The sequence below is a fragment of the Eubalaena glacialis genome, chromosome 3, assembly GCF_028564815.1.
Source record: "Eubalaena glacialis isolate mEubGla1 chromosome 3, mEubGla1.1.hap2.+ XY, whole genome shotgun sequence".
NCBI lineage: Eukaryota > Metazoa > Chordata > Mammalia > Artiodactyla > Balaenidae > Eubalaena > Eubalaena glacialis.
The window spans coordinates 81,754,627-81,770,978 of NC_083718.1; the positions used below are offsets into that span (position 1 = coordinate 81,754,627).

The window sequence follows — 16,352 nt, forward strand, 5'->3', positions numbered from 1 at the left end:
TCTGGGCCATACTGCCCACCCTGCTGATCCACAGATCCCTGCACTGGAGCTCTGTCTAGCAGAGGCTCTCAATCTGCAACCTGAAATATCTCCCCACTGGCCCCCATACATACTATTTATGAGTGCCTCCCAGGCCAGCCAGATTAATAATCCCTCACATTTTAAGAGTATAGTCATCCCTCGGTATCCACAGCGGATTGGTTCCAGGAAACCCTGTGGATACCAAAATCTGAGGATGCCCAAGTCCCTTATATAAAATGGTGTAGGACCCTCAGCCCTCCGGATCCACAGTTCTTCAGCCATGGATATGGAGGTCCAACTGTAGTTGGTAAAGCACATTCCCTCTTACCTGTATTATTGGATCCTAATGCTAATCCCGTGCGATGGACAGGGTCAAGGTTAATAGTCTGATGATAGAGATGTAAAAATAGGCTCAGAGAAGTGGTGTGACCTGCCTAAGATCACACAGCTAGTATCTGGATGTGTGAGACTTCAGTCTAGCTCGCCAGCCTCCAACTCCACTACCCATGTCGTCCCCCCACCCCAAGCCTTGCGCCAGGAAACTGAAACAGAAGCGGGGCACATGGGAGCAGGTGGGGACACCACCCCGGGGCCAGCACCCTCCTGTCAAGCTGGGCAGAACTGCCGACGTGCCTCACCTTTAACTTGGATGGTGTACAATCTCATTCTCCATCAGGAAATCCAAGGAACCTGTGACTCTTTACTTCAGTTCCTGCCCAGAATGAACCCGGTTGCTATAGTAACCTGATGCAGTTCTTTCTTATAGGGTGGATGGTTTTCATTTTGTATTTGAAGAGTCTGGCCAGGCAAGTCGTGTTGCCATGGCTCGGCCTGTCAGCAGCAGTTAGAAGCAGAGGGAACCCTTTGAGCAGCCTCTAGGTCCCTCTAATTGATGGTGGAAACCTGTGTCTGGAAAACCCCCCGGCTCAGCTGCACTGGGGAAGGAGGGAGGGGGAGTCTCGGCTGGTGTTGTGCTGGGTACCCTCTCCTGTTCAGGGAGCACACCTTCCTAATTACAGCCGCCTGGGCAGAGGTCGGCCCCTCAGCCACTTGCTCCCATAGAGCCTTCTAGTTCCCCTCCATGATCTTCATCACAGGGGGCCATGCTCAGAGCTGTTTCCTTGAACCCTGAATGCTCAGCCCCCTGGCAAATAGAGGGCCTCCAACATATGTTTGTTGAATGAATGAATGAATGAATGATCTTTTGTAGTTTATGAAGCCCTTCATACCCATTATCTCTCCTACACCCCATTATAGCTGTGTGAGGTCCCAGGGCAGGAGGAAGGGGAAACTGTGGTCCAGAAAGGTGAGGGAGGTGCTCTCACAGGCTGCCTCCCCTCCCTGTGCACTTTTGCAGCTGCCCTTGCCTCTGGGCAGCCCACTGAGTTGCCTGGCACTTGCTCCATGCGGCAGACAAATGTCACAGGCACACCCTAAAAGCAAGGCAAGCAGGAGACCCCTGTTCAAGTCATGTGACTTGATTGGTTCACCTTGAATTTGTCTCAGACGTGACACAGATCCTTTTTTTTTTTTAAGATTTTTTTTGATGTGGACCATTTTTAAAGTCTTTAATGAATTTGTTACAGTATTACTTCTGTTTTATGTTTTGGTTTTTTGGCCACGAGGCACATGGGATCTTAGCTCCCCGACCAGGGATCGAACCCGCACCCACTGCGTTGGAAGGCAAAGTCTTAACCACTGGACCACCAGGGAAGTCCCCTGACACAGATCCCTTGATGGGCCCTTTTCACCCTCAGAGGCCCCAGACATGGGTGCCACAGTTTTCTCTCCTGGGTCCGTGGTTGTGGGCATGGTGGCCTGGAGGGCAGGCAGTGAAGGAGGGAGAAGAGAAGGGTGCTTGGTGACTAACTTCAAAACACAGCAGAATGTTCCTTTGGCCCAAACCGTAGAGGAAACAGTGGGACACACAGAGTAAAGGGCCTCTCTGTTCCTAAACTCCCTGTGAAGTGGGGTAAAGTGTGAGGGCAAGGAAGGCTTAGCTCAGCCTTCAACCAGCACGCCCAATCCACGCTGACCCAAACTCTCTGTTACTCCCTCCATGCTGAGGGTGTATTTCCAGGTTAAATCAAACTTCTTCCACCCAACCCTGGCCCCAACATTAATTTCTTTCTAACGCAGCCTAATTTCCTTCTGGCCATGAATCCTTCCCAGGATTATCATGAGGATAAACACTTCCATCGCCTCTCATAAGTGAGGCGCATCCTGTCCAGGAGGCCCCCATGCCCAGCACAGGCCCCTGATTGCAGGCCTCACCGTCTAAGAATCAGAACCTTCAGATGCCCAAGGTAGACCTCAGAGGCCTCGCATTTCACAGATGTGGAGACTGGGGCCACGGAGGGGAAGAACGTGAGGCCCCCTTCACAGTCATTGGGTGTGGGAGACCCCTCACTGTGGGACCTCCTTGAGAACAAGCCTGGGCCTTCCCAGTATGCGAACCCATCACTGAGCCCAGGCTGGGCACATAGCAGGTGCTCACTGAAGGCTTGTTTCAGCTGCTTTGCCAGTCCTCGTGGTGCGACAGTGGGAGCCTCATCTTCATGGAAGGAAGGTTAGGACTGGAAGGGAGCTTAGACATCACTGAGCCCAACCCTCATTAACAGAAAGAGACCCCATGGATTAATAATGCTAAAAATAACAATGGCTAATACTTACAGAGCTGGGTGCTAGACAGGATTCTCTGCACTTCGTACGTACTGATCCATTGCAGCCACATAGCGACCACTATGCAGCAGGTATTATTATCATTGTCCCCAGATGAGGAAACTGAGGCACAGAGAGGCTCAATAACTTGCTGAAGGTCACAGAGCTAGTTAGTGTTGGGATCAGGATCCAGACCCAGGCAGTCTGGCTCCAGGGCCCACACCACTAACACCCCACCACCGACTGAGAGCAAAGTGCTGCCAGCAGACACTTTTCTCCCAGTGGGAAGAGGAGTCTCTGCCAGCCCTATGGGCTCACTCTGGAAACATAGCCTTTTCATCTCCGCATCCCCCTCAGGGCTCAGCTCAGGGCCTGGCAGGGGCCCAGGGACCTGTGTTCAATACAGGTGAGCTGTTCATCTTCCTAGTCATGAAACAACCAGTTTAGGGGCTCCTTGGAGCTGGAAGGAATCTTGGGAAGCAATTTACAGAAATGGAGGCCCAGAGATTGACGTGTCTTAGCCGGGTCTCCTGACTCCCTGTCCAGGGCTCTCTTCACCCAGGCGAGGCCTCCAGAGAGGGCCCTGAGGCGGATCAGCTGCCGGATCCTCCCTCGTCCCCGCTGTGTGGTCCCATCCTGGCTGTGCTAACAGGCTCTCTGCTCCCACAGCTCTTCGTGATCGACAATGGTGCAGACGACTGGCGGATAGCCATGACCTACGAGCGCATCCTCTACATCAGCTTGGAGATGCTGGTGTGCGCCATCCACCCCATTCCTGGCGAGTACAAGTTCTTCTGGACGGCGCGCCTGGCCTTCTCCTACACACCCTCGCGGGCGGAGGCCGACGTGGACATCATCCTGTCCATCCCGATGTTCCTGCGCCTGTACCTGATCGCCCGCGTCATGCTACTGCACAGCAAGCTCTTCACCGACGCCTCGTCCCGCAGCATCGGGGCCCTCAACAAGATCAACTTCAACACGCGCTTCGTCATGAAGACCCTCATGACCATCTGCCCTGGCACCGTGCTCCTCGTGTTCAGCATCTCACTGTGGATCATCGCTGCCTGGACCGTCCGCGTCTGCGAAAGGTATTCCGGCGGGTCGGGTTCTCCACTCGACCGAGGCCTCTGAGCACACAGCCTATGTTGGGATAGGGGAAGGGAGGAGAAGCAGGGGGGCCCGGATGTATGTGGTCTGACGGAAGAAACAGGCATGTACGCAAACACCTCAGGAGAAAATGGGAAAGGAGAGGACCGGGTTGGGGCTGAATATGAGCTGCAACATTGAAACATTGGAACCAAGGTAAGCTGGGAAAAATGCATATATAATCCTCATTTCCTGTTCTTTGTAAACCAGTATATCTCAAAGCATTCTGGTTATATCATTACCCCTTTCTCACATATAACACTGCAATTTCTGCATTATCTCTCCCTCTTGGAGATCAAGGATGTTCGCTAGCATTTTTTTTTTTTTTAATTTATTTATTATTTATTTATTATTTATTTTTGGCTGTGTTGGGTCTTCGTTTCCGTGCGAGGGCTTTCTCTAGTTGCGGCAAGTGGGGGCCACTCTTCATCGCGGTGCGCGGGCCTCTCACTGTCGCGGCCTCTCTTGTTGCGGAGCACAGGCTCCAGACGCGCAGGCTCAGTAGTTGTGGCTCACGGGCCTAGTTGCTCTGCGGCATGTGGGATCTTCCCAGACCAGGGCTCGAACCCGTGTCCCCTGCATTGGCAGGTGGATTCTCAACCACTGCGCCACCGGGGAAGCCCTGTTCGCTAGCATTTTAAAGGCTCTGAGAAGTCCTGCAGTAATGAAACTGGTTTAATTTTGTTTAGTCCAGATTTTCTCAAGAGTATTCACCCACCTACGCTTTTCATGGTACATCACTATGGATGCCTCACTACTCAAAAATTTGGTCCACAGACCAGCAGTATCAACATCACTGGTAACTTGTTAGATTGCAGAATCTCAGGCCTCACCCTGGAACTACTGAATAGCATTTGCATTTTAACAAGTTCACTGGTGATTTGTATGCACCTTAAAGTTTGAGAAGCACCTCACTGATGGAACATACTTTGGGAAACATTGTTTTGGGAGGCTGGTGGCTGGTAGGAGAGAAGGGGGATATGGCCTAATAGAGATCTGGGGCTCTAAGGCATCATGCCAGCCCCTCAGAACTGCCATCATCAAGGCTCAAGTGTAGGTCTGTGGCTACCCCCTTCCACCGCCATCCCCAAGCTGCCCTTACTGACTCCTCTCCCTTTCAAGCTTGTCCTGGATATTCATTTTCTCTGATTTCAAATGTGGAGTCTGAACACAGAGGTTAAAAACCTGGATTCTGCCCCTAAGTAGCCGTGAGACCTTGAGCAAGTCACTTCACCTCTCTGGGCCTCAGTGTCCTCATTTTAAAGTGAGGATCACTTGAGATAGAAGGAAGATAGATATTTACTTGAGAGAGGTTAATTTTAGTATGCTGGGAGGCCTGGTCAAGCGTCCTGTATAATTTACTCGGATCCCGTAGTCACCCTTCATTCATTATCACATAAAATTGTATTGTCAAATCTTCCATGTACCAGTGTCCCAGGAGAGATAAAACAAGCAAAAGAAGTCTGGAGGAGAGTTAGTCTAACAATATCTCAGGGGTTCACTGAACGAGATTTCCCACCTATTTTGAAATGTTCTGTGTGCAGACAGTTCTTTCAGATGTTTGGCCAGCAGACACACAGTCAGATGAAGAGGCCATTCTGCTGCAGCCAGACAGGGATCCCTGCGCATGGCAGGGTCAGTCTCTGAGAGCCAGTGCCATGCTGGGAGACATTTCTCACATACAAAGCCTGAAGGACACACGATACCCACGTATTCAGAACCCCGTCATTACTCAGCAGCTGACATTATAACACCTGCTCTAAGTAGGACCATACCTCACCAGGCTTCATGAATCTTCTCTGGTAAGCAGACACTCTTTCTGCAATGGAGAAAGCATATGTTTGGGTTCCAACCCCAGACTCCTCATAGTTCCCTTAGCTGAGCAATATGGTGCCAGTCTGGGCCTCAGTTTTCTCATCTGCAAGCTGAGGATAATAATACTAACTTTATAGGATTTGTTGTTGGAGTCAAATAGATAACGTACGTGAAGCGTACACTGTGATAATGATAGTGACCATTAATACTAATAACGGAGATCTCTTGATAACTCTTGGGAATCTTGTGGCTGCCTTTTTATAATTAGAACAAACCAATTCCTACTATATGTAGACCTATGCTCTTCCTGTTTTCCTTTTTAATTGATCAAAGCTGAGTCTTCTAACAGCAATAATAATTGAATTTTCATAGCCCCTTAAGGTGTTTGAAATCCATGTCCTCAAATCGACGCTGTTTGGCGTGTATCATTAGCCCATTTTTCAGATGCGCAAACATGGAACAAAGTACCAGCAAGTGAGTTTCATTGTTTATTGAACCTGTCAGAAGTCTGGGTGATGATTTTTTATCGGATGATGAGCGTGATTCAAAGTGTGTAGTTTGCAAAGTACTCTGTTGCACGTTATTTGGCACTGAATGACACTCCATGGCCTCCACACTGGGGCTGGGTTGACCTGGCCCCCATCAGACCATGGGCCTCTGTCTACGGAGATGACTGACATGCCCAGCTGAAGTCCAAGGCAAAGGCACAGAGAAGCAACGAGCAAATCAAAGGTTCTCCTAAAGCTTCCCCTTCTCTTGTGAAAAGGCCCTTTGACCAAAAGACTTCTGCTTAGATCTCACATGAGATATATTAAAACATGTGGGGTGTTGTCATTGCCCCTGTTTTTTGGGAGCTTACCCTGTGCCAGTTCTGTGTGAAATACTTCACTCTTATCTCCATTTGCCCTCCCAGTAGCCCTGTGGTAGAGGCACTGCGATTGTCCTCATTTTATTTTATTTTATTTTTTTATTTTTTAAAATAGTTACTCTCTTTTTATTTATTTATTTTGGCTGCCTTGGGTCTTCATTGCTGCGCGCGGGCTTTCTCTAGTTGCGGAGAGCGGGGGCTGCTCTTCATTGTGGTGCGTGGGCTTCTCTTGTTGCGGAGCACGGGCTCTAGGTGCACGGGCTCAGTAGTTGTGGCACACGGGCTCAGTAGTTGTGGCTCGCAGGCTCAGTAGTTGTGGCGCGCGGGCTTCGTTGTTCTGCGGCATGTGGGATCTTCCCAGACCAGGGCTCGAACCCGTGTCCCCTGCATTGGCAGGCGGATTCTTAACCACTGCGCCACCAGGGAAGTCCTGTCCTCATTTTAGAGCGGAGGAAACTGATGTAAAGTAACTAGCCCGAGGTCACAGAGCCAGTAAATATGGAGCCAGAATTTGAACTTGCTTCTGACTCTGAACTTCATGTTTGTCTCACCAGCCCAGGCTGAATCCTGCACTTACAAGGAAACTGTGGCCTAGACTCTCCTGGCGACTTTCCCGATCTGAGCGTCTCAAAGCCACTGAGACTGACACTTAAATCCCAGTCTTGCTGTTTTGCCTGCCTCTGATGTCTGTGCTTTTAACCATTTTATCACCCTGTCTTCAGGGCTGCCTTCATGTTAAATTCAAACATACCCGAGTGTAGTGGATGCTGTGGTATCCTACCCCGGGGCCACCTCTCGGCCTAGGCTCTCACTCCCTCAGCTGGGGTTGTCGGCTGTGGCAGAATTGCCCTGGATGAAGGGAGCTGCCTCAGCTAAGATCAAGCCTCCTGCCCAGGGCAGCAAGCATCCAATGACTTGTCAGTGTAGGAGTTTAAAGACCCAGCCCCTTTACCTCACAGCTCTGCAGGGCCTTCCTGGCTCCAGGGCTCCTGAGGGATCACATGGCACTTCAACCCCTCCCTCTCCCCAGTCCTACGTCCCTCAGGCCCCACGGGTGTTGATCCTGAGAGCAGCCCCAACAAACCTCCTGCACTCAAATCGCAGCGTCCCAGTGACTCTTTCCCAGGAATCTGACCTATGGAACTGTGGAAGCGTTTATGAGTAAGTATATTTTTCCTAATCAGGCAAAGTGCTTCTTTTAAAAAGACCAAGCAATTTCTTTTAGAATCAAGCTTAAATGAGCATTGTCCTTCCCCAGTGTCAAATAATCAGCAAGATTGGCAGAGACTGAGATAGGAATTATTCAACCAGAGACCGGACAGAAACTGGAGGCAGGGGCTGCTTTGGAGGACTGAAGCCTCGGACCAGGGTGGAAGGACCTGCCCTGTCCAATGTGGGCAAGATGCCGTTTTTCTCTCTCAGCCTGATCAATGACAATTCTGTCACCTGAGACGGCAGAGAGGGTAAAGGACTCGCCCAAGGTCACATAGCAGCATGACAGGCTCTAGAAAAACTCCCCTCTGCTGATGCGCAGAGCAGGGTTTGTTCACATTCCAGGTGGGTTTCATCAGCCCGGAAGCATCTCTAGCTGTGAACACACACTTCTGAAGTTGCTATGGAAATCCCTCTACAGCAAGACTCATTTTGAAAGACATTTCTCATATCTGGGGTTGGCTTTTATGTGACAATAAAGGTATTTCACATTTCCTCCTTCCAAGGAGGGAGAGGGAATCAGTAATTACCCAGAACAGCCTGCTATGGGGAGGGCAGCGCCCGGTTGCTGGGAGGGCAGCATCAACAGCAGCCTTGTTTTCCTTGGACCCCAGCGAAGCATTACATCATGGGTTCCGAGGCCTGACAGTGTGGCACTCGCCATTCTCTGGGATTCTCCTGGCCGCGTGCCCGCCTCCCACAGGCCTCCCAGAGCCCATCCGAGGATCCTCCTCATTAAACACTGTCACACACCAAGCAGCTGAGCTGGTGGAGAGACCACTGGGGGCCCCAGGCCTAAAGGCAGCAAGGTGGGGAAGGGGGCTTTCCCGGCATGCCCTGAACGATGTCTGCCAGCTCACATGTGGCTGTTTATCTCCCTGGGAGGAGCGACAAGGCCTCCCATGACACTGACAGAGTGAGCTGAGTCTTGTGATCCGGAGCCAAGTTTTGTAAATGACCTCCTACCCTCGTGACTGGAATCCCTTTGGCCTCTTCTCTCCTGAGGCCCCAAGTTCTGCTCACAGGCCATGTCAGTATCTCAGGCCTTCCAGCCTATCAACAGGTCTTTGGTGATGATGGTGTGAACGTTCATCTAATTCTGTATATTGGCATTTTCGTGAGAAAATGGATTCTGGAGACCTGACTGCTGGAATTGGAGAAAAACAGTGAGTGGCCATTCTTTCTCTCATTAAAACAGAGCCACTCCTCCCATCATAAGGAAGATAAAAAGAGGCTTCCTTCCTCCAGTCTCTTCTGCTTCTGTCCCAGACACCCAGGTCTGCACCAGCCGGAAGCCGGGAGCAAGTACAGTTCCCTCCTCCTCCCCGTCTCCTTCCCACAGTCTCCTGCCACCTCCGCCAGGGGCTTCAGCTCCAAGAAAGGAGCAGAGAGAAGGTCTACAGAAGGAAGCACTTAGCACGGGGTTGACACGTGTGCCCAAGTAGAGCCTTTGTGTGCTGGGCAGAGCTGGGAAGAGCTCTGAGAGCAATGGGTTCTCATGGGCCCTCTGATGTGAGGCACAACCTCCAACGTGTAACACATGCACAGTGACCCACTGGGACGACGGGAAGAAATGATCAGAGTTTCTATTCATAGTTATTTTTATCTAAGAAAATTAAGCTTTGCTAATCTTAATATGCAGGTAGATTGTAATACATGTGGACAATTTATAATAAATATACATATAGCAGGGGGAGGGTGCATGCTCAAAAATTTTTTACTAGCAGGAGTCCATGATTTTAGAGGATGCAAACCACTGGTTTGGGGAATGAGAGGACTAGTTAGTAAGGATAGGAAAGTATCCTGTCACATTGGATGCAGCCTGCTAGACCTGGAACCCTGCCCTCTAGCTGGAGAAAGGGGAAATCAGCACCCCGTTGGGCAGAGGAGCAGCCTAGGGCAATCCTGCTGCTGGGTGCCAGGTCTGGATAGATCACTCCTAATTCAAAGATGAATTCCCGGCAGGGGGTGGGTGGGGGAGACTGAGGAGGGGAGGGAAGGGGAATCATACAGGAGGCCTTGAAACAAATGTGCAGCATTAAGAAAGAGGAAAATAATTCTGAAGATGCAGAATAACGTTTAATTATGAGGAACAGAAAGCAACATTTGAAAATTCTTGGGCATCCCTTACAGGGTGCAAGAAGATGTGATCTCTATGATAGAGAAGAGTGGGCAGATATGAAATGAAAATGTATCTGGTTCACATAAGCCTAGAGTTCACAGAAAATGAAAATTGTTTTAGCAAAAAGAAAATCCACATTGGGGCACTGAATTTTTTAAAATGCGGAATGTGAAGGACAAACAAAGGTTCTCTCCAAATGTAGAAGACAAGAACAAAGAGATGAGAGAAGAGGGTGAATAGGACAGAATTGGAAGCTGCAGAATCAAGGCTAAATCCTAGCTCTAGAGTTATTTTGGAGGAAGAAACCAGAATGATTTGGATAAAAGCAAAATCAAGGACATACATGAAGAAAACTTTATCAGAATTGGCCTGCCAGGGGGGTGGTGGGGAGGTTAAGATTATTCAGATCAAAAAGTTTCCTGTTTTCCACTTAGAATAGGGGGAAAAATAATTTTTTTTCTGGAAAATTTTCTGAATCATAAGGTTAAACAATCCTAGAAGCACATAGGCAACACAGAGCTGACTTCTCAGAACCCTAAATTCCAGGAGACATTAGGGCATTCATGTCATTTACATGAGGAAACAAGAGGAACAAAAGTCATTCTTGGAGTTTTGTGGGCTCAGAAGGTTACAACCTACACTTTTTTGGGGAGCTTGTGTGTCCGTTGACCAAGGGATGAATCACGATTAAGATCTTAATAATGGAACTATATGAAAGAAAGACAGGTAGACAGTATTGAAACCAGGTAAACATGAAATCCAGACTACATTTAAACATGATTGTAAAATGAAATTCTAATGTCAAAGAAAAAGTAGATTCTGGAAAGAGTAAATGTATGCAACAAAATAATAATTCCATAATAATGAGCGGGTTGCTAACTCTCAGATTAAAAAGTTGAGAGAAGTTGTCTAGGAAGGATGAGTAAAAGCATGATAAATTCATCATCTTAAGTAGAAAAGAATTTTAAAAGCCTTATCTCTCAATTTTAATAATTAGAGAAATATAGTTTAAATCATTTTTTAAAGCTAAAGGTAACCACAGGTAGAATTTTATAAGTATAATAATGATAACGATAGCATCAGCCAGGTGTTATTTCACTTAATCCAGACCACAGCTCTGTGAGGTACAGGGACTATCATTATCTCCATCCTACACGTGAGGAAATGGAGGCCCAGGGAGGTTACGGTTACGCAATGTGCCTTGGGTCATGGAGCCAGGGGTCAGCAGACCCGAGACCCCCAACCCCCTGCCTGAGAGCCTTGCTTTTCCCTACCTTGAGAATGTGCATTTCCACATTACTGGATGAGACACACAAGCATCATCAGAGACAGAAAAATAAAGGAAGCAGGAAGGAAGAATTTAAAAACAGAAAGCCTGAAACAAGATGAGAGGAAACCAAACTTAAAATTTATAACAATCGGGCTTCCCTGGTGGCGCAGTGGTTGAGAGTCCGCCTGCCAATGCAGGGGACACGGGTTCGAGCCCTGGTCTGGGAAGATCCCACATGCCGCGGCGCAACTAGGCCCGTGAGCCACAACTACTGAGCTTGCGCGTCTGGATCCTGTGCTCCGCAACAAGAGAGGCCGCGACAGTGAGAGGCCCGCGCACCGCGATGAAGAGTGGCCCCCGCTCGCCACAATTAGAGAAAGCCCTCGCACAGAAACGAAGACCCAACACAGCCATAAATAAATAAATAAATAAAATTTATAACAATCAACATAATTGAATTTACCTCCCCAATTAGAAGACAATGTCCCTTACTTAGATAGGATTTAAAAGCAAAATTTAATTTTACACTGTTTACAAAAGAGGTACCTAAAACAGAAGGACCTAGAAAAATAAGTGAATAGCAAAGATTTATTAGTTAAGTACAAACCAAAGGGCAATTGAGTAGAAATCCTCATTTTAAACCAAGTTGAATTCAAAGCCAAAACCATTAAATGGTCCAAAGGAACCATTTAACATGGATAAAAATATTATACACAGGAAAACTGTGAACTTTTATGCAAAAATAAATGAGATAGAAGATCTGAGTTTTTAATGTTTTAATTGACTGATAAATTTTGAACTTTGTAGCCTATAAACAAATAATACATTTTCTTTTTAAGCATCCATCGACATTTACAAAAATTGATCAACTTCTTGGCCACACGTTTCAAAACATCAGAAAAAAAATTTCAGGCATATTCTCTAATGACAAGACCATAAACTTCAATTAAAAGGAAACTTTTGGGGGGACATTTTAAAGCAGTCTCCTCAATTACAACTTGGTCAAAAGAGAATTATTCAAAACCACCATTGAAAACTATTTGAAAAATTACAACAACTCTGTATATTAAAACTCAGATGTGACCAAAGTTGTTCTCAGATGAAAAATATCCTTAAGATTTTTCATTTAAAATAAAAAGCATGAAAATAAATTGAATTCATTAGAAGAACAGAACAAGCCTCAGAACAAATTAGCTTTATAACAAAGACAGGAATTAATGAATTTAAAAAAAGAAAAACAGAATTTGTGAATCCAAAAGATATCAATTTCAAATAAATCTAATCAAGAAAAAAAGAAAACACAAACAAAATTAGAAATTTGAAGGTGGAAACCTACTGATTCTGAGGATGTTTTAATAAATAAAAGAGAATAGCTTAACTTTTTTTGAAAGAGAAGACCTTTGAAGGGGACTTTCTCCACTAGATATTAAAATGTGTTACAAAACTAAGGTAATTAAGTCCCTGTGGCATTACTGAAAAATCAGTAATGACAGATCAATGAAACCTAATGGAAACTCCTGAAATAAATCCTAGTATGTGAGAACCCAATATCTGAGGAAAAAACCAATTAGGAAGGAATAGATTATTCTATAAATGTTAATGGGAAGATTGGATACTTGGATGAAAAATCAAATTAGAAACCCACTTCTCACCAGCCACCAAAATAAATTCCAGGTGGATTAAAGAGTCAGATGTAAAAGAAGAAACCATGAACAAGCTCCAGAAAACAAAATGAATATTTAATCAGTCCTGAGATGGGAGAGAATTGTTAAGCATAAAATCTTAGAAGAGAAGAAATGTGAAGGAAAAGACCGGTATATCTGATTATATTATACATACAATTTTGGATTTCTGTCCTTCAAAGAATATAAATTTATTTAAAAAAGCAAATGTTACACTAGGAAAAAATTTGCAGCAAACATGAGAAGAGGTAAATATCCCATTGTACAAAGCAGTCTTAGTTACCAATCAGAAAAACTCATCTCCTCAGTAAAAAAAAAATAGGCTAAAAATAAAAACAGACAACCACAAAGGAAGAAATACAAATAACCAATAAAATGAAAAACACAGCCTCTCAAATCAAAGAACTACAAATTAAAACTACAAGGAGAATTTCTTTTTCTCCTCCAGAATTGACAAAAATTTAAATAAATATAATTCGATGCTGAAGAAAGTTGTTATTGTTTGTGGTGGGGTGGATGGGTTGTTTCTCTCATACTGATGGCAAGAAGGAAAATTAGCACCATTTTTCTGGAAAACAATTAAATAGTATGTCAGGGGAGCCTTTACAAGTTCATAAATTTAACCCAGGAATTCACCTTCTAGGAAGCTATTCTAATGGAATAATCAATTATGTCAAGATTCTTTGGCATGATGCGTTCTACAGCAGTGGAGAATCAGAAACCAAGCAAATGTCCAGGGTTTAAACAGTTAAATAAATCATAGCACATCAATATGATGGGTAGTTAGGCAACAATTTAAAAAAATCATCCTTCAAAGACTATAATAAGGTAGGAAAATAGTCGTGATGTAATATTTTTTAAAAGAGCACACAAAGGTATTATATAGGATGTTACCAATTAAAAATACATAGATGTATAACAAGTGTAGAAAATGCTTGGAAAATACATCTATTATTTTCTGTGGGATGTTACATGTGATTTTTTTCATTACATTTTATTGTATTTTCAATGAGAATGCATGGCAATATATGTGTGTGTGTGTGTGTGTGTGTGTGTTTTAATGTAAAGAGGGAGCATTTTGTTTTTTCTCCCTCCACAAAGCCCCTCTTCTCATCTTGCACAGGAACTCATATTTTCTATCAACAGGGCTTGGAATGTGAAGTTGAACGGCTCACTCAGTTTTTACATATAATTTTCTCAGAAAAGCTCAATAAAAGTTCCTTCCTAAAGGGTTCCCCTTCAGACTTAGCTGCCAGTGGCCTTAGTGGACAAGGTAGGGGGATGACGTGAGCCTAGGCTGGGGTCCTCTCTCCTCGGGCGGGGGTGCCACTTACAGCCCCTCTGTGGCCGCGGGATGATTATGGGAGGACCTAGAACCAGTGTCCAGGCAGGTCGCGTTGGGCAGGTGAGGTGTGGTCCGAGGCAGGGCTGCATTAACTCTCTAGCACCGGCTCTAGGCGGGCCAGGCTCTGGGGTCCCAGCAATGACGCAGAAGGCCCCGTCCGATAGGGAGAAACAGCCAGGCGGTAGGTGGTTCCCGCAAGGCCAAGGCCTTTGGGAGGAGGCTGGTACCGGGGGCGGGGCCGAGGCTCGCTCCGCCAGGGGGCGCGGGGCGGGCGGGGGAACGCGAACAGGTGGGGGCCGGTGGGCGGGGTCTCACGGGAAGGGGCGGGCCGCGGGGGAGGAGCCAGTCGGCCAGCTCCTGGCGCCGCCAGAGTTCAGGTTCAACCCTGCTGTGGCGCCGGCGCCCAGGGCAACAAGAATAAACTTCAGGACTGGGTCCTCTGCCCCAAGGTTGCCTCTTTCCTGCTTCTAGTAGCGTCGCATTTTTATTTCATGTGCATGTTTTACATTTTTCCCCATCCTTACTACCTCAGCCCACTTGCTCTTTCTCTGTTATTTTTGATTCAACAATTCTTTCCTTTATTATTGGCAGTATGTTTGTGCTCTTTGACAATTACGCATGGAAATCGTTAATTTGTGACTGGTTTCTTGGTACTTTTATTTATATTAAGTAATATATTATTCACAAATTATAAGTAATGAATGACACCTCTTAGAAAGGAGAATCAAGAGATGAGGAAAATGTCCATAAGATTAGTTTGGGACAGTGTGGGTGCAAAGTGAACTCCACTGCACTGAGAAACCATTCCATTTTTCCAGTCAAGTCAATGCCCAAATTACTCCAACTTGTGTTACGCTAAACACTAGGTTTCCATAAACTCTCTCTGCTGGGAGGTGGCCAGTGCCTTTGCCTCCAGGATTTTTGCCTTAGGTAGACCCAGCTAAGGACAGGGCTCTTTCTCCAGCTGGGAAGGATCATCCAACCTTTCTCAACTGAGATCTGAGAATTAAGCCCTACAGAAATGGGCTGGAATGACCATCTTCCTGATTCCACCAAGGATGGTACACAGCTAGTACCACCCTTGATGTATAAGGGGGAAGTTGCTTGTTTCTTATCATGGATGCCTAAGGGCACCCAGGCTTGATTCTCATCCCCAGGACCAGTTGAAAAAGGCTGTACCACTGGGAGGAGACAATGCCAAAAATCTTACAAGGGTGGGAATCCTTGGAGGGAGCCAAGGTGAGGAAAAGGGAGGATTTCCTGTAAGCCACGTCAGCCACATCTATTTGTGGGCTGACATTAGTCAAGACAGGAAATCCACATTCTGTCAACTTTTCCATTTTTCAACTTTGGGGTGGTTTTGTTTGCCCCTGGTGATCTCTTGGTGCCCTGCATCTCAGTGCAGGCACCACCAGCAAGGGACTGGATCCTCACCCCACAGGCCTTCTCCATGTGTTTGGTGGCCTGGGACACGTCATGTGTGCACTCCTTGCCATTCTGTGCTTTCCACCTCCCTCCACTGCGGGCATGGCTGCTGCCGCCCAAGCTGGTGGGGAGCCCTGCATTCCCACTCTCATAGCATATCTGCTAGATTTTTTCATGAGATTTTCTCCTTCCATTTAATACAGGCTCCTCCGTCCCCTGAGGCTTGGCCCCAGTCCCTCAGAGGCTGAGCTGGGAGGGAATATGGGCAAGATATGCTATACTCCAAATGGAACCTCACTGAGCATCCCCAGCCCTACCCCACCTCCACCTCCCACCCCACCTGGATGTCTACTTCCCGGCTCTGTGCACTGCCCAAGAGTTTCCCTGGCAACCACGTCCCCTGGTGGCCTGGGAATAGTGGCCCTGGGAACCCACCAACCCTACCACACCAGGTCATTTTGTTTTCCCAAGAGGCTCGTGGGAGCTGCCTGCCAACAAAGCCCCTGCAGGCTGGCCCAGACAGGCCCAGACACACTAAGAAGGGCCAGATGAGCTCAACACCCCTACAGTAGAGGGGGCACAGAGCCTACTGAGTAAAACTCCTTTTGAAAGTGTTAAATATGTTGCAGCTGAGCCAATACATGCAGTGACACAGCGCGCAGAGGCTGGATACAGCCTGAACTCAGGGTTAAAAGACCATGTGGCTCCTGGTTCCACCATTTACCTTGGACATTGTACATGTACTTAATCTCGCCAGTCATGCAGCCTCTACTGACCATGCTCTG

The 16,352-nt window shown here is 46.9% G+C and overlaps 1 protein-coding gene across 2 annotated transcripts in view; it reads left to right on the forward strand.

Annotated features, from left to right (window-relative positions):
• KCNN3 (potassium calcium-activated channel subfamily N member 3) overlaps positions 1-16,352 on the forward strand; it is a 173,951-nt gene that overhangs the window by 108,782 nt on the left and 48,817 nt on the right. For both annotated transcript variants that reach the window (XM_061185950.1, XM_061185949.1), the window contains exon 3: positions 3,352-3,770. In XM_061185950.1, the coding sequence (XP_061041933.1) occupies positions 3,352-3,770 (419 nt within the window). The remainder of the gene's footprint in view (positions 1-3,351; positions 3,771-16,352) is intronic.